A 19,954-nucleotide genomic window follows, 5' to 3' on the forward strand; every position below is an offset into this window, starting at 1 on the left:
CTTGAACAACTATGAGGCAATGTCCATATGCACTTGTGCACTCTTGTCTCACAACTTCAAATTCTATGAATGGTTTTTTAATGTGCATCAAGGTCTCAATAATTGGAGATGTAAGTTTATGGGTTAGTAAGGATGCTCATGAAAATTGACCACCTTTTCTTATCAGAGGTTCATGGACCACATATAACTTTTTAAAATGTGTTTGGGAAGGACTTAATGTTCTCTATGTCAAACTTAGTTGTTGCCCTTTTCTTAACTTGTCTTAGAGTTGATGATTGAGTACCATTCAATAGTGTAAGCACTTCCATCTTGGGAGCACGCACCCCATCTTCACCTAAACGAGTGGAACGATTGTAGTGCTCTAATGTGATGGAGTACCATTCTATAGTGCTTGCAAAGCACTTCCATCTTGTATTGCTCTAATGTCTCGTATCTTATGTGGACATGTTGGTGTATAAAGAGATTCTTACAAGCATATCTAACATGGTGTACAAAGAGATCTTTTTTTGTTAGCACTGCCCCACTAGGGGCAGGCTATAGCAACCACAAACTTGCCATTTTGGATACCCGTCTAAAGTGGACGTCTTAAAGTGATTTTAACCTTAGTAGAATTTCCTCCCTTTAGCCCCACCCTCTCTCCCTCCACTTAGTCCCGCCTCGCCCCTTGTCTCCCTCTCCTCTCCCTTCTTGCCCCATCTCCCTCTTTTGAGCAGGAAAACCTATTTTTTCGAGGGTAGTGCGCCCGGCACTTTGTGCCTCTTGTTTTTGCATTGTACTAAAATTGAAAGTGCCAACAATGCCCAAGATAGAATCCTGGGTGCCCAAGGGACTGAGGATTGGCAAATACACACCCACACCTTTTAGGACAAATATGCATGGAAGGGTCGGTTTGAAGGGGCTAAATAAAGCTTCACGTAGATTGACAACATTCGAAAGAAGGGCTGTGCTTCTACCTATGGCTGCTGCCCACCTATAGCACCTGCTCAAACCCGCTCGTGAATCCTTCCGCATTGCCACTCTTCAAGCTCCTTCCCGTTCACAGCACCGCATCATGGCGGCGGAAAATGCTGCCCACCTCCTCTCAATCATCACATCGTATCTCGGAAAGTGTGGTTTTACTAGGACCATTGACACCCTCCTCGATGAAAGTGAAGGCGTAAGTGAACCTTCGCACACAGAGAGAGAGAGAGAGAGAGATGATATGTTGACTGTCTCACTGGTTGTTCCGTTGCGTGTATTCTCATTGCCAAAGTTGAATATTGTGGAGGTATCTTCTTCATTCGATCCTGTCACCCGCCAAAGATACTTCGTTGTTGATTAAGATTTTTCTGGACATTCCCCTTGATACGTACGTTTTATTTCTATGCGAGGAGTCTTGCTGCATACGAGAAACCCCTCTCTTGGAAATGGATTATTTGCTTCAAGAGGAAACATGAAGCAAAGGCGTGCTCAGCTGGAAATGAGGTAGTGAGGATTAGGCACTTGTTGCTAGTCCATGCCATTGGAAATGGGTACCGAGAATAAGGCAAGTGCCGCTCATGGCAACAAGTTCATGCTATTCCATGCTATTCAAGAAAACTGATGAAGGCCAGGATAATAAAGGGACAACTCTTATTATGGGGTTTTAGAATGCTAGAAGAAAAAGGCTGCTATGACTGAAAGCACTTTTGCAAGAGGGAGAGCAAGAGGCAGAGACAAAGGCAGAAGAAGCAGAAGAGAAAGGCTTCGACATTCAGGGAAAGGTCTCTTAGATAGTCTTATGGCAGAGGAAACCCAAGACGGCCAGGGTCTGATTGCCAGAGATGAGCATGCTTAAAGCACGGACTGAAACCTTTTTCATGTTAGACAAGTCCTCTTCTGGACGTAATCATAAGACGTCCCAGTTTGCAAATCACTCTGATTTTATTGCTGAGCAGTGAATTAAAGAGCCTCATGTCACATTACACTTAGAAACTATTGGTTCAGTCATTTGAATATGGATATTCAGCTGGACAATACCAAGGTTATGGACAAGAAATTGCTGATTATGGGAGTTGGTGATATTTCCTACGTCTTTTCCAGATGGTGACATGATGCGCCAGATCTGTAAGTTAAACTTTAGAAGAGCAAAAGAGATTAGAATTTGATGACAAGGAATGCTTGTCTTTGGACAAAGCAAATAATGTGATTATTATTACTGGGAGAGTGAGGCATGGCAATGTATTGGTTAATGGGCGACCTCATTTCCGCTAAAGTCGAAAAGGTGTGTCAGGCATTCTGTTATGGAAGACAACATAGAGACGGGTTCCCAAGAGTCCAGGCAAAGAGGGAAAATGACATTCTGTTGCTTGTGCAAAAGATAAATCTCAGCTGTTCATAGATGAACATGACAAGTTTTGACAATTATGAGGTCAAACGTATCTTAGGCAGTCCATGTCAATTTATGCAACAACCAAGGGAAGCAAGAATGTTTGAAGTATCTAAAGGGTTCCGTGATGTGTAGATGTTGAGGTTCAGGGCTTTACTGATGTAAATTGGGCAATATCAGTAGTAAAGGAGTGAGTGGCCTGGCTCATGGAATGAGAGATTGAGAAAGCCTCCCCCATGTGTCCACCAATGAGGATCTGGCTGGAGCTTCCGACAGACATGGAGATCCTGTGGGAATGAGAGAATCAGAAGGAGAGAAATGTAGTGGACCTCCAAAGAGGAATATATGACTGACATGTATGAATGCCCAAAGGGCTGAACACAACTGTATGGAGCAGCTGAAACTCTCAACTGCAGACTGGAAAGACTAAGCTGACTAGAGGAGGTGAATCCTCACTAGATTCCTGGAGAGACTGAGGCACCCTGCTGGTCTGCTAAGGGGAAGCCTGGCTCTGCTGCTGTGAAGGCTTGAAGGCCTGAGGAGTGGATGAGAAATGAAGGCCAAGAAGGCCTGCTTTTATAGGCCCCCCTTGGGCCTTAAACTGACCGACCAGGCATATTTCTGCCCACCGACCAGATTGCTCTTGTTCACTGACCTGCTGTTGCTGACATGGCAGCCGACCTACTAACGTCATTGTCGACGTGGCGCCCTGCTGACGCTGGCTATATGGTTTGCTGATCTGGCTGCTGCTTGTGTGGTAGTCCACACCGGCTAACGTGGTTGCTTGTGTGGCTGCTGCGTGCTGACTGGGCAGCCCATGTGGCAGTCCAGCATGCCACGGGCTGAGGATGCCCATGACAGTCCAAGTCTGGCATTCTCTTTTCTATCTGCTAGCCACTGTGAGCCTGGCTCCTGCTCTCTAAGCTGCTTGATGGAGGCCAAATCACACATGAGTGCTTGCTCAAACTCCTGAAGGTTTGTTTGCACTGAATTGCATATGCTTTGAAGCTCTGTACTGCTCCTATGAATGGCCTTGGCCTTCCATCTAGCCTATGCCCCCGTCGGAAGTACGATCAAGAATCCTGCACTGATGGAGAAAATGAACTGCTCCTGCGTCCAGAGAACAAAGCCCCTCCCAGCTTATCCTCTGCAAACCTTCAACAATCCAAGAGTCCACCTTTGGTAGACTGTCCATACGTTGACACCAAAAGGGCCCTCTATTGCTCGACATGCAGGTGCATAAACATTAAGGACACCAATCCTGGCATGAAACACAAGCTTGTGCATAAAGATCTCATGCAAACTGAAATAGAAACAAATAACAAAAACATACACTGAATGTGTGTGGAATCCATAAAAGTCGTTTTGTTAGGTACTTTCTATAGGTGAGCTGAGCTCAGTGTGGGTCTAGCTGGGGTGCCTCCAGGGTTCTTGGTGTCCCTGAAACATGTCAGAGGTTTTTTGGTGTCTGCTGTCTTCCTTTGCTCGGCTTAGCAGGGTGTTGTGAGGTAGCTTCAGGCTATGATATTGCAGGTCTTGTGTCCAACCTCTTGCAAGTCTGGCGCTCTAGAGAACAGGTTTGGCATTGTGATGTCCACTTAAATGGAATTTTTTGTGAAAAGAAAAAGTGATTTCTGCTGTCTGGTTCAGTGACTGGCTATACGCCTCATCATTATGTTTTTGTGTATCATGCTCTCTAACACAGAGAGGAGCGCAGTGCTCTGTAGGGTAATCGTAGATATGATCAAATCTAGAAACCTTTCTCAAAGTAGTAGTGATATCAATTTCGAATCTCTAGGGCATCTCATCAGTACACAGTCTCCAATTAATTACCACCACATGGACAGTGGGATGCTGCTCCACTGATTTTTGAAAAAGGCCTCGAGAATGTTGCCCTATCTGCAGTTCTCTCCTGCTTATGTTTGCCTCTAGATAGAGGGCTTCAGTGACTTTGGGAGTAGTCCAAAAGTTCTCAGCACTCCTGTTGTCTGTCCATACACCCTTGGAAATGCTCTACACAACTGCTTTATGCCCCTATATTTCGGAATCCACTGTGAGCCCCCATATGAAGAGGACATGGGGGGGGGGGTGACATAGAGCAGAGGTTTAGATGGGCGATAAATTAGAGCTGCCATGTGGCCAGCAATCTGGCTGCCACTTGGGCAATGGATCTCCTTGTTGTATTCATTTTAGGTCATCCACATGCTGCCCTGGTCAGCATGGATGGCTGACGTGATCCCCTCAGTTAAGTCTGTCTGTGGGGCTGTAAACAGTCCAGCCATGTGCCCTAGAACTGGCCATTGGGCTGGAGAGCTGCCAGCGACAGAAGGCAGAGTAGGGAGCCTTCTATAGGCTCCAAGGACCAGTCTTGTCGGTCAGACAGGTCAGCCAGCAGCAGGAGTAGGGGCCCACATAGGGCTGGCAAACTTGCAGATGCCAGGTTGGCAATTTGTCAGGTTGGCTAGTAGGGGCCAGGTTGGAAATTTGCCAGGCTGGCTGGCAGTAGGGGCCAGGTTGGCCTGGTCAGATTCACAAGACTGGCCAGGTGAGCCAGTCCTGGGCAATCAGCCCCTATAAAAGGAGAGGTATTGCCCTCTCCAGGCAGGTCATTCTGTAAGCAGTCCAGGCAGTAGTCTGCAGGGACTTCAGCCTTTCGCAAACACACATCAGAGGCATATCCACACTCAGGTAGAGAGCCAGAGTGGGTGTCCAAGAGGGTAAGCAGGAGGACTCACATCTGTAGTTCCTGAAGCCTACAGTAAGGCAGAAAGGAGTCGTCTACCTCAGTAGGACAGCATTTGGAGCCAGTTTTGGTACCTTACACAGTGTGCTAAAGGTGTTGATACGCTTATTGGCATATTTTGCTTTTGTTTCTTCTTATTAAAAAATATTCTCTTGGCTATATATATGAGTATTCTCTCTCTAGATCTGAAGTGTCTTTTCATACATGCATGCACACAGAGTGAGTTGGTCGCTGGTGTGAGGTTGTGTGATCTCTTTCCGCTGCATGGAAGTTTACTACAGCAAACAGCTCTCTTCTTTGACATTATATAGGGAAATGCTGAGCTCTCCCCCCTCAAGAGGTGGTGGACTGGCCCCTCTAGATCAGCCAACCTGACCCATGGACGACGAAGGTCTGTAGCCTGGCCAACCCCTGTCTGTAGGCTGGCCGACCAGCCCTACTGCATGCTGACTTGCCAGCCCTTGGGGGCCTTTTAAACTCCTATCCCCCATCCTATATACTGGATTGCTGTCACCTCTCTCAGCTCCTTTGTGAGGGCCTTCTATGCCTCTTTACATTGGGTTCATGAGCAGTCCAAAGGTGGGCTTGCTCAATGGCAGTCCCATGTAAATTCTTCTGGCCTAATGAGTTGAGCCCATCAAATTTAAGAAGCGTCCCAATCCTCTGCCCATGTGGCAGCCTCATTTGCTCCACATGGGAGGTGTGGATGCATCTACATGGCAGGCATACTGCTGTTTAGAAACCGCGGGTCTTTAGAAACCCAGTATAGCTGCTTATGCTTGGGCACTGATGACGACATAAGTGTTGCTTTGCTTGCTAAGTATGTCTTTCATAAATGTTTTTGTTTACCTCTTTTTTCTTCTCTTTCATTTTCTCTTTTATTTTCTTTGTAGATTTTTGATCTTTAGAACAACAAAAATTCTAAATTTGTATGATTGGACTTATTCTAGTCTTACAAAGGTATATATATATCTACATGGCAGGCATACTGCTGTCCATTTTGCTTGTCTTGTGCTACCAAATCTCCCCACATGGCTGGCTTACTGTCCTGCCAATGTGGCAGGCCTCTTTGTCCAATAACTTTAGAAGGTGACCCTCCCTCATACACACCTCATCTGGGGCTCATAAGTGGGGAGCTGACCTGTTTATCCCAACACCATTTTGTATCAGCCTTTTTCCTGTAGGCTCCATTGCTTTTCCTGGCAACTTGAAATTTCTCTTTTTCCAACCCCCTTTTTCAGTATTCACCGCTATTGGCAAGTGCCTCTCCCTGCAAAGTAGCATACTTACCTCTACTACCAACATGGGCCAAGTAGTTTGGGTTTTACTTCTGAAATTTTCTTTTATGGAAGTGCTTTTAGACTTTAGTCCTGCCTGCAGTCTTGACAGTTACTGTGTAGGGCATAAGCGTTTTTTCATTTTTTAATGTATTATTGCTTTAGGTTCAGTAAGTCAGAGAGAAATTAATGCATTGTGATCTGTTTTGCACAGAAAATCAACAATGAGATGGGAGAAGTGGATTTGGAGTCTCTCTATACCTTTTACTCATCAATGCAGACCAAGTATGCTTCTTCCCCTATTGTGGAACTTTTACATAAGCTAACTAGTGTGATTGATCACAAAGGGAATTGTGTTTTATGCACGGAATACTAGACCTCGATATGATCAGGATCATTTTGTCTTTAGGCTCATTTAGAGAGGTGTAGAAAAAAAGTATAGTTAGATGTAAAAAATCTTTAAAAATAGGAAGGTGTACCGAGAATAAACCCAACAGTTAAAGAAGGAAATTCAATAAACAAATAGAAGGTGCACGGAGAATAAACCCGGAAAATTTTAAAAAATGGAAAGGGTGTATAGAGACTAAACCCAACAGTTGAAGAAGGAAACTCAATCAAGGCACGCACAGAAAAGCCTCGACAACGTATATCACTGTTCTCAAGCACTTTTCTAATCCTCATTCTCATTTCAAGATGTCTCCATGACTAATGGTTAATAATAAGTTTCCGAGTATTATGTTGGGTGTGTGGACTTGTATGTGTGAGAGCATATTTTTATACTCTACACCCACTGTTGGGTGCTGATGACGTCAGTGGGGATGTCATAGTACCTAGTCCCTGATGGAGTTTTATGATTTTCAATCTTATGAGTGACCATCGTGAGATTGAAACTGCACTATGTTATGCTTTTAGAGGATGAGTTTGGGAATGTTCCTAGATGAAAGACTGCAGCAGGAGAGAGAACCTGCAGCAAGAGAGAAGAGATCTACATTGTGCAACTAATGTGGGTTGAAGTGGTGATCATGCAGGCATCTTCCTTGTTGATTGTGGTGCCTCTGGAGTTCAGTTCTCACTAAGCTCCAGCCTTTGAGACATCTCTTGTATATAACTCAACTTGAGCATTCTTCTCTGCAGTTGTGTCTATGGCTTCTCTCTCTTAAGAGTCCGAGTCTAAATTTATGAGGTGCATTGCACCTTGGTCTTGTATCTCCATTTGAGCAACAAAAGAGCTTGGATAAGGGGGGGGTGTCTTAGCCCCTCAACCCAATTGCAGCTGTGTATCTCTCTCATATGATGTTCTAAAGTTCATTTTAGTTATGCAAGTTCTTATTCATGCAATCTCCCATTCCAACTTGCATCTATGTGCATCTTGAAAAGTTTGTAAAAACATCATATAAATTCCTTGGTTTAAAGTGTTGAAAAGCAGAGAGTGTTTTTAAGTGGGAAGGTGCCAGTACTATTCCAACACTCTACCCATAGCTTGGCAGATGCTAGCTCTTGCACATTCTAGCATCTCTTGCATTTGAACAACATAGTTCGCAGTGCTAGGCACTTTCAGAGGTATTCCAACCGTGGTTGGATTTGTTGGTCTATAACCATAGTTTAACTCGAACAGACTCATTCCTATAGAGGAATGTTTTCTATCATTGTAGACAAACTCTAATAATGGTAACCACTTGTCCCATGTATGTTGCCTCAATTGTAGGTGCGGTGTGTCACCGTAATGTAAATATCCTAAGTCAAAGTACAGTTGATCATTTATTTGATCATAATTAAAGAGTTTTCCATCTGGGTTAATTATGGTCAAATGAGTTTTTCTATTGGTGAAAGAATTGACTACGGTCAAAGACACTTGACTTCAGTCAAGTAAGCCTGACTTCGGTCAGGAAGACTTGGTTTATTACCACAAGGGTTAACTGCGGTTAACCAGAGAACCACAGAGCTGACTACGGTCAGAGAGTGTTGACTTCGGTCAACGAGACTTGGCATGCGCCAAGAGGGTTAACTACGGTTAACCAAGATGTGCCAACTTCGGTTGGAGAGACTTGACTATAATTAAGGTGCCTCGACCCTTGGTCAAAGCCCCTTAATTATGATCAAGAGCGTTGACTTCGGTCAACTAGAGAATAAATATATATTTTTATATTTGTTATGTGTGCACATGTGTACAGTGGGGATGCCCACCGTGACTAGAATTAGTCCACAGTGTGTTATTTGCATGCAAAGCGCTAACAATTAATGGGTACCATGGTGGTGCGCTTTAATTAATTATTGCAGGTACTAGGAAGAGTTATTTTCCTAAGCGCTACGGGAGCCTAACAAGAGTCTAGGAGGCGGTTCGCGTGACCAAGTGCTTCAAAGACTCCAGAGTTGCCCTTAGTGGCATGTAATTAGGAAAGTAATGTAAAATTTGACAAGTGGCTTGTTGCCAAGAAAGGGAGCCTAAGAGCTCATGTAATGATTCATATTTTCGTTTGGATTTATGTATAAACAGCTTCCACGCTGATCTGTGTATTCAGTTTTCTCTCAAGTAATAAAATACCTTCGGGGGGGTCCAGCCCGATGATTGTCCTGGGCCCTAGTGTCTCTGTTGAGAGAAAGAAAGAAAGAAAGAAAGTTTATTAAAGTCTTCAGGAGACCGTGAAGGTCTATGAGACTAAAGATAACTGATACAATGAGCATAACGGTGGCGGTCTCAAAACGGGCCAGCCAACCGTTCTACAAAAAAGAGGTTATGAAGGACGGTGTGTCTAGTCCTGATACAAAAAATATGTGTCTACCTCCAGATGATACAAAAAAGAAGGGGGGGGCACCAAAAATGGGGCAGAGGGGGGAGATACAATATATATGTGCAGGTGGTGATCATCAGAGACCAATCATAGAGGGGCCGCCAAATGGGAGGTCGGAAAAAACCCTGCGAGATGTCGGAAAAAACCCTGCGATAGATGATTGGCCTCTGACGTCACGCGGCCTAGTCGGGCGGCATGTGGCCCTATGGATGAGGGCAACGGTAACCTCGGTGGGGCAGGCAGAGAGCAGAGACGAGATGTCATGGACCTGAGAGGGGGGAAGAGAGAAGGAAGGGAGCAAGAGAGTGAGAGTGAGAGAGACACACTAGTGCGGGTGTGAAGTGATGAGTGAGCCACACCACAAACTCACTTAAGTTTTATTAGGATTAGGTTTACCCTATGACTGTCTTAAGACAGTCATAGGTGTCCTAACTTTTAATTCTTTAATTAAGGGTAGGCAATGTGCCTTTACCCCAACAACCTCCCACCTAAAGGCCAATGTGCCTAAAGGGGAGAAAAGAATAAAAATTACAGCAATATACAGTTACTGTATACTAGACCATAAAGTAAGAATGGTCTCATCCTAATCCCATGATGTGGCGGCAATGTGCAAACCGCTCTGTAGGCAAGCTCTTAGTGAGCAAATCTGCAGGATTATCATCAGTATGTACTTTCACAAGCTCAAGACGCTTGTCTTCCAGTACCTCCCTGATGAAATGATATTTCACTTCTATGTGCTTGGTCTTCTGATGAAAGACCGGATTCTTTGCCAACATGATAGCACTCTGACTATCACAATGCAAAACTGGTATGTCACCTGTAATGCCCAAATCTCCCACCAGCCGAGTAAGCCATATTGCTTCCTTGCAAGCCTCAGTGGCTGCAACATATTCAGCTTCTGTGGTTGACAGTGCAACGCATTTCTGCAACCGAGACACCCATGATATAGCACCTCCTGCAAATGTAAAAATATAACCGGTAGTAGACTTCCGGTTATCTGCATTCCCTGCATAGTCTGAATCTGTAAAACCATGCACCAATGCATCCTGCCTACCATAGCATATGCACAAGTCTTTGGTACCTTTGAGATACCTCAAGACACCTTTCACTGCTTCCCAATGCCGCTTGCCTGGATTTGCCATATACCTGCTGATGACTCCCACCGCAAAAGCAATATCCGGACGAGTGGCAACCATGGCATACATCAAAGATCCAACTGCAGATGCATACGGAACCTTGGCCATTTCAGCCTTATCATCATCTGATCTGGGGCTGTCCTTACTGCTGAGTTTTAAATGTGGAGGCAACGGGGTACTAATGGACTTCCCCCCCTCCATTTTAAACCTCTGCAGTACTTTGTCAATGTACTCTTTCTGTGACAGAAACAAAAGTCCCTTGGACCTGTCACGAGTAATACGCATGCCAAGAATATGATTTGCATCACCCAAGTCTTTCATGTCAAAAGACTTATGCAGTTGTTTCTTCAAAGCACTAATCTCATGCTGAGATTTACTGGCAATAAGCATGTCATCCACATATAGAATGAGTAGCATCAAACTGCCATCCTTTGCCCGTTTGGTGTACAAGCAATGATCGGTCTCACACCTATGATACCCTTGGGACTGCATGAATGCATCAAACTTCTTGTACCATTCTCTTGGCGCCTGCTTGAGTCCATACAAGCTCCTTTTGAGCTTACACACAAGCTGCTCTTTCCCTTTAACAGCATATCCCTCTGGCTGACTCATATAGATCTCATCATGGAGATCTCCGTGAAGAAAAGCTGTCTTCACATCCATCTGACATAAATCCATGTCATCATGAGCAACAAGAGCTAACACTGCTCTCAAAGTAGTCATCTTGACTACAGGGGAAAAAATCTCATCAAAATCAATGCCCTTCTCGTGCTTAAATCCCTTGGCAACCAATCTGGCCCTATACCGAGGTAAAGCATTTGAATCCACTTTGACTTTGTAAACCCACTTGCATGGCAAAACCTTTCTGCCTGCAGGTAACTGCACCAAGTCCCATGTATCATTCTGAAGTAGGGAGTCCATTTCTGATTGCATGGCTTTCTCCCACTTCTTTTTCTCTGCTCTTCCCATAGCTTCCTTGAAGCTGGAAGGCTCACCACAATCTGTCAACATGATAAAATCAGCCACATTATTGGCTCCTGGAACAAACCTGACAGGAGGCCGTTGTGCACGGGAGCTCCTCCTAACAAAATGTTCCGGATTAGGCTGCTGTCCAGCCTGTTCTTCATGAATGACAGGTGGCGGTACCACCATATCTGGCTGTGCTACAGCTTCATCTGCTGGCATATCCAGTGGTACATCATTGGCAAAATTATCTGGCTGATTTCCAGCCTGTATACCCTCTTGAACAGGGTGATCTGCAGCAGGCTGCTGCTGCATATAAATGGGCATTCTTTGCTGTCCAACATCATCATAAATAACCCTCCTGTATTCCACAGGTTGCACGGGTTCCTTGTGTACACTATCTTCTTTAAAGATGACATCATTGCTGCGTATAATCTTCCGTTTAACGGGATCCCATAACCTGTACCCCATTTCACCTTCATCACCATATCCCATAAAGATGCATCTGATAGACTTTGGATCCAGCTTGGTGCGTAGATCTTTGCGTACATGAGCAAAGCACTCGCAGCCAAATACCCGTAAGTGCTTATATGAGGGTGGCTTGCCAGACCACACCTCCTCTGGCACTTTCAACTCCAAAGCCTTATTTGGTGACCTGTTAATAATGTGAATTGCTGTTTGCACGGCTTCTGCCCAAAAGCCATGGGGTAATGCAGCATAAGACAACATACATCGAACCTTCTCCTGAACAGTTCGATTCATCCGCTCACTTGCACCATTTTGAGATGCATTATGAGGGGCTGTGAGTTCCTGTTTGATGCCCTTAGCTTGGCAAAACTGCACAAAAGCATGTGACACATACTCACCCCCATTATCGGATCTGAGGCATTTCAGCCTACGACCTGTCCGATTCTCCACCTGAGCGACAAATCTCTTGAAAGCATCTAGGGCATCTCCCTTATGCTTCAAGAAATAGACCCACACCTTACGTGTGGCATCATCAATGAAAGTAATAAAATATTTGGCACCCCCTAGTGATAACTGTGGCATCTCACACAAATCAGTGTGCACTAGATCAAGTGGTGCTCTATTCTGAGGAGTTCTCCTCCTATGAGGAGTCACAGAATGCTTGCCAAATATACAATGATCACAAGTAGGCAAATCTGAAAAAGAGAGAGGCGGCAGATAACCCAAACGTGACAGTTCTTGCATTCCCTTAACAGACATGTGTCCCAACCGGCTATGCCACAATGAAACCTTTGGCAGCTCGGTTATGGCAACAACATGATTACCCACACTGGAAACATAAAGAGGGTACAAGGTATCACTCTTAAAACCCTCAGCCACTACAGTATGGCCATCAGTAATCACCCATTTGGAATCCCCAAAGGTGGTGTGGTAACCACTGTCATCCAATAAGCCAGTGCTAATCAGATTTTTCTTGATTTGCGGCACATGGCGAACACCATCAAGCATAAATGACTGTCCATCAGGAAGTACTATCTGTATACTGCCAATCCCTGCAATCTGACATGCATAGTTGTTCCCAAGATGAACAACTCCATGAGTACCTGTGTAGGAAGTAAACCACTCCCTATGAGGTGTAACATGAAAAGAGGCACCTGAATCCAAGAGCCAGGTATGCATGTCATGGCCATCAATAACCAAAGCATGTGCTATTACAGCAGAAGAGCATAAAACATCATGTATGTCACTGTCACTATCCTCTGCTGCAACATTCACTGCATCCAAGTCATCTGCCTTGGCCTTGCCTTTGCCTTTGCTTGCATTTCCTGCATCCTTCGTTTCAGCCTTCTTGGCTTTCTGATCCCGTATGAACTTGAAGCACTTCGACTTCACATGTCCCTTCTTGCCACAATAAAAACATTCAATGTCCTTTTTGCCGCGGGACTGACTGCGGGATTTGGACTTACTAGCAGATCTCCCCTTCTGCTGAGTCCTGCCTCTATCCTGTACCTGCAAAGCATTTGAAGACTTGCTGCCCGCATTATTTTTCCTGCTCATCTCCTCCATAAGGAGAGAGCTCTCTACATCAACATACATAAGAGTGGCATTTGAGTTTGACAGGGTGGTCTTGAAAGTGTCCCAACTCTCAGGAAGAGTACACAACAAGAAAGTAGCCTTGAACTCCTCATCAAGGTTCAACCCCTGTGCAATCAGCTGTGTAAAGATAGCATTGAACTCACTCAAGTGTGAGGTCATAGCTGTACCTTCCTTCATGCGAAGATCGACCAGCTTCTTCAGCCAATAAACCTTACTGGCTGAGCTCTTTTGGGCATACAGTTCTTCTAGTCTTTGCCATAGACCATAAGAGGTCTTTTCAGCCTGTACATTGAACACAAGAGTGTCTGAAATAGTGAGCATGATAGCTGCCCTCGCAGACAGATCAAGCTCTTCCCAATCATCAGCTGCCATGTCAGATGGCTTGACACCCTTTACCCTTATGGGCTTAGCAATCTTCTTTAACAGAAGTACATTTAAGCACTGTTCTGCCCATAATGCATAGTTGTGTGCTCCTTCCAGTTTCTTTATGTTCAGAATTGAAGAATCACTTCCCCCTGATGCCATATCAGATGAGGAAAGTACCCGACTCCCTGGAAGTAAAAAAGACTGAATAAAAGTTCTGATTTCTCAGAAAAAGCCTGCTCTATTCAAGAGCCAGAAGCACTCTCAAAAGTGCTGTTTTTACTGTCAGTAAAATCTGCAGCAAAACAGTAAATGTCCCTGCAAATACTGTACCTTCTGACAAACTGTTCTGAGCTCAAAGAGGCATAAAAACAGTAATTTCAGACTGCTGCTGCTGCTCAACAAGAGCTTAACAGTGCATAATTATCTGACAAAACCACCAACACTGCTGTAAACTCTGCTGTACTGACTGTACTGATCACTTCTCCCACCTCAGATGAGGTATGTCACTGACTCAAATTGCAGAAACCACTTGACAAACACCCCAAAAACAGTAAATGATCCTTCAGCCTGTCACAAAATCTGCAACAGTAAATGGGATAAATCCCAAGCAATCACCCTTATACCAAGGGGAGAAAATGCATCTGAAGATCTCTGTCGGTAACCCAATTGCTGTCAAACAAAGTCTGGGCAAAAGCCCCTTGATCTGACACCTGAATCAAGTGGAGAACACCTCAACACTGAGGTAGCATGCAATATGAAAATCTCTCTGACAAAATCATCCACTAGTGTAATGCATATACTGCCCTGTGTAGAAATGACATACACAGATCCCAACGTACAAACACTCAATGAGGAACCTTTTGAGCACTGTCAACGATGGACAGTTAGGGACCGAGTAAACTCGATGCGCCCTGGCCAAGCGTGGCTCAACTGAGGTTCTCTGAGTGTTGCACAAGAAATGTGATCTGCAAGAAAATGTCTCCTCAACACTGCGGAAATCAAGACAAAAGTGTGCTCTCTGGCACCACACTGCCTCAAGGCATACAATGCATCACCTTCCGGGCAAAAGCCCTATGATCTGCTCACCTGTAAACTGAGATTCAAACCCAGTAAAAGCATATGTCCTCTTGCAAAATCAAGGCATTACATTCCCAGAACAGAATAACTGTGCAATCAACCACACACTGTGGTTCCTTCACCTCAAGCACGAGATGAATGAAAAGTACTTGCTGTACTTTCAAGATAAGACAGTTTTGTGAACTGAAAATGACTTGAATCAAGAGGAATGAAGAGCAGAATGCTCTTTCTCCTCTCTTTCTTCCCCAAACAATAAATGTACTCTTTCTGTACTTTCGTACTTGCTGTACTTTTGCAACAGCCAGATCCAAAGAAAAAAAAACTTTGGACACAGATCCCGAGAAAATGTACCTCCCTGCTGCACACAGATCGAAAAAAAATCTGTGTAACTTCCTGTGGGTGTGGCGGCGTCGTCCGTACAGCTGTACGAAAATCCGTACGACTGTACGGCAGTCCGTACGACTGTCGACCGTACGGCTGCCCTTGGAGTAGGTGCGCCGCTGCGCAGCGTCGCTGAGCAGCTATGCAGCTGCTCTGCAACTATAGCAGCTGCTGTACAGCTGCCTGATGCAGCTTCGCCCAGCTGCTAAGAGGAGCTGAGAAATGCGCCGCCGCCCTGGAGCTGCCCTCGACACAGCCCGTGCCCTAGCTGCTCCCGCACCGTCGCCCTGGTCTGCTCCCGCGCCGTTGACTGCTGCGCCGCCTGCTGCTGCTGTCGCAGTCCGTGCCCTAGCTGCGAAAAAACGCCGCCTTGCGTGCCCTAGCTGCAAAAATGCGCCGCCGTTTTGAAGCCCTCGGAAAAACACGCCGCCTGCAAACTGACGATGCCCGCGCAGATCTGGCCGCCCTGCAGTTCGCGACTGCCGTACGGCTCTGCGCCCTGGTCCGTACGGTCGTACGGACGAAGTACGGCAGTACGGAACTGTCCGTACGTCCGTACGGTACGGATTAGGTCGAGGTAGAGAGGGCTGGGTAGGGAAGGGGGGAGCAAAGTAGGCTCTGATACCAGTTGAGAGGGGGGAAGAGAGAAGGAAGGGAGCAAGAGAGTGAGAGTGAGAGAGACACACTAGTGCGGGTGTGAAGTGATGAGTGAGCCACACCACAAACTCACTTAAGTTTTATTAGGATTAGGTTTACCCTATGACTGTCTTAAGACAGTCATAGGTGTCCTAACTTTTAATTCTTTAATTAAGGGTAGGCAATGTGCCTTTACCCCAACAGGACCCGGATGTGTGAGTTTGTCCGCTGGCGCAGCTGTTGTGGCTCTAGCTCTGGCTCACGTCTGCGTCGTCGGCTAGACTGAGGAGAGGTATCCTGTGACTGGAAGAAATCAGTGATAGGCCGTTGGGTGTCCTCACGCTATGTGTGCTGCTCGTGTCGTCGTGCTCGGAGAGAGGTATCTCGGTGGCGAGTCATCTCATGTAAGAAAGCGGCTAGGCATCGCTGATCCGGGAACTGCAGCATGTGTGGGAGGGGGCCGAATCCGTCGCGGAAGAGGCAGCGGTACCGGTCTCGAATGGCATAATAGATAGGACATCTGAAAGCAAAGTGCTCCTCCGACTCGATCTCTTGCAAGTCGCAAAATGGGCAAAGGCGGTCCTCTCGTGGGATACCCTCTGCGCGTCCGCTCTCGATCCGTAATCGGTGTGACGAGACCCTAAACTGGCCGAGGGAGATCCGGAGTATTAAAATGGCAGCGGAAGATGCAAACAAACTGAAATTAAAGAACCACACAGAGATAACAAAATGTGCCACAACTGATCTGCTGTAATTCAGCCCCTAAACCAAGGCAGCAACTGAAATACAAGGTATCTTGAATAAGATAAGAAACAGGAGCTGCAGGAGAGGCTGTACTGAAGCAGAGGAAAGGGAGCACAAGCAGGCTGCAGAAGAGGCTGAGCTGAAGCAGAAGAAGGGGGCACAAGAAGGCTGCAGCCTGCGAGCACGGAGGCAGGAGAAGCCTGAAGCGAAGAGGCAGGGGCCTGGGAGCGAAGAGGCTAGAGGAGCCTGAACCGAGGAGGCAGGAGCCTAGAAAAGAGGAGGCTGAAGGAGCCTGGGTGAAGAGGCAGGAACCTTGGAACAAAGGGAGCTGTAGAGGCCTGGAGCGAAGAGGCAGGAGCCCCGAAGAGGGAAGATCTGCTGCGGGAGCGTGGGCAGCCAACTGAGCAGCTGAGAGGAGGCTCTGAAGGGGATGGTCAGGAGCAGGCTGTGTACCAGGGCCTTGAGGAGCTGCAGGGAGAAGTGAGGGATGTGAAAGGGAGGGAGTCCCTTTTATAGGGAAGGCCAGGGGGGGGTCGGCCAGATGGCCTAGACCGACCAGCCTGGTCGGTTAGCCAACTGGGCCGACCAGCTGGTCGGCCAAAGCCTGGCTGGTTGGCCAACCTACCCCCTCTGGCCCCCCTTGCTGCGTGGGAGCTGGTCGGCCAGCCACCCCTGGAGAAGCCTAGTCTCAACACCCCCTCTCAGCTCCAGGGTGTGGCACAAGACCCAGAGAGCTGGTATGACGTTGGAGAAGGGGAGGGGAAACAGGTTTGGTAAATATGTCGGCGACGTTGTCGGAAGTGGTGCTGAATAGGAGCAAAATGGTACCGTCAAGAACCTTCTCTCGCGTGTAGTGGTACTGAATTTCAATGTGTTTTGTCCGAGCATGGAAAACCGGATTGCGAGCAAGGGCAATACAGCTTTGATTGTCACAAAAAAGTGTGGTAGGAGCGGGTTGCTGAAAACCACAATCGAGAAAAGGCGCCGAAGCCACACAGCCTCACAGGTGGCACTACACATAGCCCGATACTCAGCCTCGGTGGAAGATAGGGCGACCGTGGGTTGGCGTTTACTGGACCAGGAGATAGCCGCAGAGCCAAAGGAGAAAACATAGCCCGTGGTAGAGCGGCGAGAATCGGGGTCGCTAGCCCAATCGGAGTCACTCCAACCTCGGAGAGTGAGCGGGGAAGGAGAGGAACCACCGGCAGTATATAGGAGCCCGAAAGTAGAGGTCCCCTGAAGATAGCGGAGGAGACGTCGAGCAGCCTGCCAATGAGAAAGCGAAGGGGTTTGCATGAAGGTACTGAGGGTGCCGACAGAGAAGCCGAGATCCAGTCGAGTGTTAAGGAGCCAGAGAAGAGAACGAGGTTGCCATGAGGCAGGGACCTGCCTTTATATAAGCTGGGCCCTTGCCTTGATAAGAGGGCCAAGGGCCTAGAAGTGTGGGCCCAAAAGGCCTCGGGTTGTGAGCCCTTATAGGGCTGGACCAGCCATAGACTGGTCGGCCAGTTTGCTGCAGGCTGGTCGGTTTTTTGTCAGCCCCCTTGGGGCCTATAAAAGGAGGGCCACCAGCCCTCATTTGATCATCATCTGGAGCAGCAGAGCCTCAGCAGACTGGAGCAGCAGATCAGTACCTATAGGGCCTACATCCAGGAGGTGTTTAGGAGGCTGAAGAGCTGCAGACAAGCTGAGTTATGGCTGCACACCTAGGCTGACATCTAGGGCAGCAAGGTATCGTCTAGAGCAGCAGAGCCTCAGCAGATTGGAGCAGCAGATCAGTACCTATAGGGCCTACATCCAGGAGGTGTATAGGAGGCTGAAGGGCTACAGGCAAGCAAAGTTAGGGCTGCACACCTAGGCTGACATCTAGGGCAGCAAGGTGTTGTGATCATCATATTCTCTGGAGCAGCCAACCACCAGCAGATTGAAGCAGCAGGAGGACCTTCCTTGGGCCTACATCCAGAGGAGGTGAAGGAGGCACATAGAAGCTGCAGACAAAGCTGAGAAGCCTACCTAGGCTGATGTACAGGCAGTAAGGTAGAGAGAACCATTCTGGACGGAAAGTCTACAGACGCTTGAGGTGGAGCACGCGGGCTTGAGTCTAGAGATAGCCAGCAGATAGGAGAAGTATCTTGTGGTAAGATCAGAGGACCACACCATTGGTGGGACTCTGGATCTATCTCTTTTGTATTGTGTCCATAGTTTTGGACGGAAATATATTATTTTGGTGGTTTCTCTATCTGGCTGGTTCATTGTCTATTAATGAGTCTGCACATCTATTTTATGCACATAAGTTAAGAAGTTTGTGATTCCACATACCGTGTGAGCTCCTGGGCATTACTATCAGTCTTCCGCTGTGCGTATCCTCTGTTGGGTAATTTCTAACAATGCTTGTGGGGAATGTGTTGGGGCTGCATTGCATTAGAATGGTCATGTAGTGGTCTATGAGAGTAGGAGACTCCGGGATGGAGAGAGATATCTGGGAATCTATGAGAAAGAGTTATTGGCTGTAATCCATGCCATCCATACATGGAAGCATTATCTTTTGGGTGTAGATTTTACAGTTAAAACAGATCACCAAAGTTTGAGATATTTTTTAACTCAAACAAAACTTCCCGAGAAGCATATGAAATGGGCAAATATGCTGTCAATGTATCATTTTCAGATTGTCCATACCCTAGGAATTCGGAACAGAGTGGCAGATGCCTTGTCCCGAAGACCCCAAGTCAATAATGTGACTATTGCTTATCATTAGGACCTGGAAGGCATGAGGGAGCAATATGCTAATGATGTAGACTTTGGCGAGATTTTACAGCAAATGCAAGAGGGGCAATCCACCAGTCACTATTCCCTGAAAGATGGGTATTTAATGAAAGATAACTGCCTATGCATCACCCAGGAGATGAGGAAAAAGATTTTGGAGGAATGCCATGCATCTCCCTATGCTAGACAAAGAGGAATTACAACAACAACTCTAGCACTAGAGAGGTATTTCTTTTGGCCAGGGATGCGGAAAGATATACATCAGTTTGTTACTGAATGCCTTACGTGTCAGAAAGTGAAGTATGATAGACGGAAGGCACCTGGCCTACTTATGCCTCTTCTTGTGCCTCAGGCACTGTGGGAAAGTATTACAATGGACTTCATTTTTAATTTGCCAAGATCAAAGTCAGGGAATGATGGGATTTGGACTATCATTGATAGATTCAGTAAGCAAGCTCATTTCATTCTAGTTCGTAAAACCATAAAGGCAGATCATATGGCTAAGCTTTTTATGGCACAGATTTTTAAGTACCATGGTATGCCTAAGTGGATGGATGAAGACATGTTGTCCGATCATCCACAGCTTTTGGATGTTTACAAGAAAGCTTTTCAGTTGAGGTCAATTGAATAGAAGCCGAGGGGATGTCACCGCAATGTAAATATCCTAA

General features: G+C 46.4%; 1 protein-coding gene across 1 annotated transcript in view; it reads left to right on the top strand.

Annotated features, from left to right (window-relative positions):
• Positions 1–878: 878 nt before the first annotated feature.
• LOC147895210 (uncharacterized) overlaps positions 879–19,954 on the top strand; it is a 78,024-nt gene continuing 58,948 nt past the window's right edge. The window contains exons 1-2 of the mRNA XM_087384327.1: positions 879–1,156; positions 6,582–6,652. Of these exons, the coding sequence (XP_087240453.1) occupies positions 1,052–1,156; positions 6,582–6,652 (176 nt within the window). The 5' untranslated portion in view covers positions 879–1,051. The remainder of the gene's footprint in view (positions 1,157–6,581; positions 6,653–19,954) is intronic.

This window comes from Dipteris shenzhenensis, chromosome 13, assembly GCF_047967505.1.
Source record: "Dipteris shenzhenensis isolate YYH24624 ecotype China chromosome 13, Dip_SZ_1.0, whole genome shotgun sequence".
Lineage (NCBI taxonomy): Eukaryota > Viridiplantae > Streptophyta > Polypodiopsida > Gleicheniales > Dipteridaceae > Dipteris > Dipteris shenzhenensis.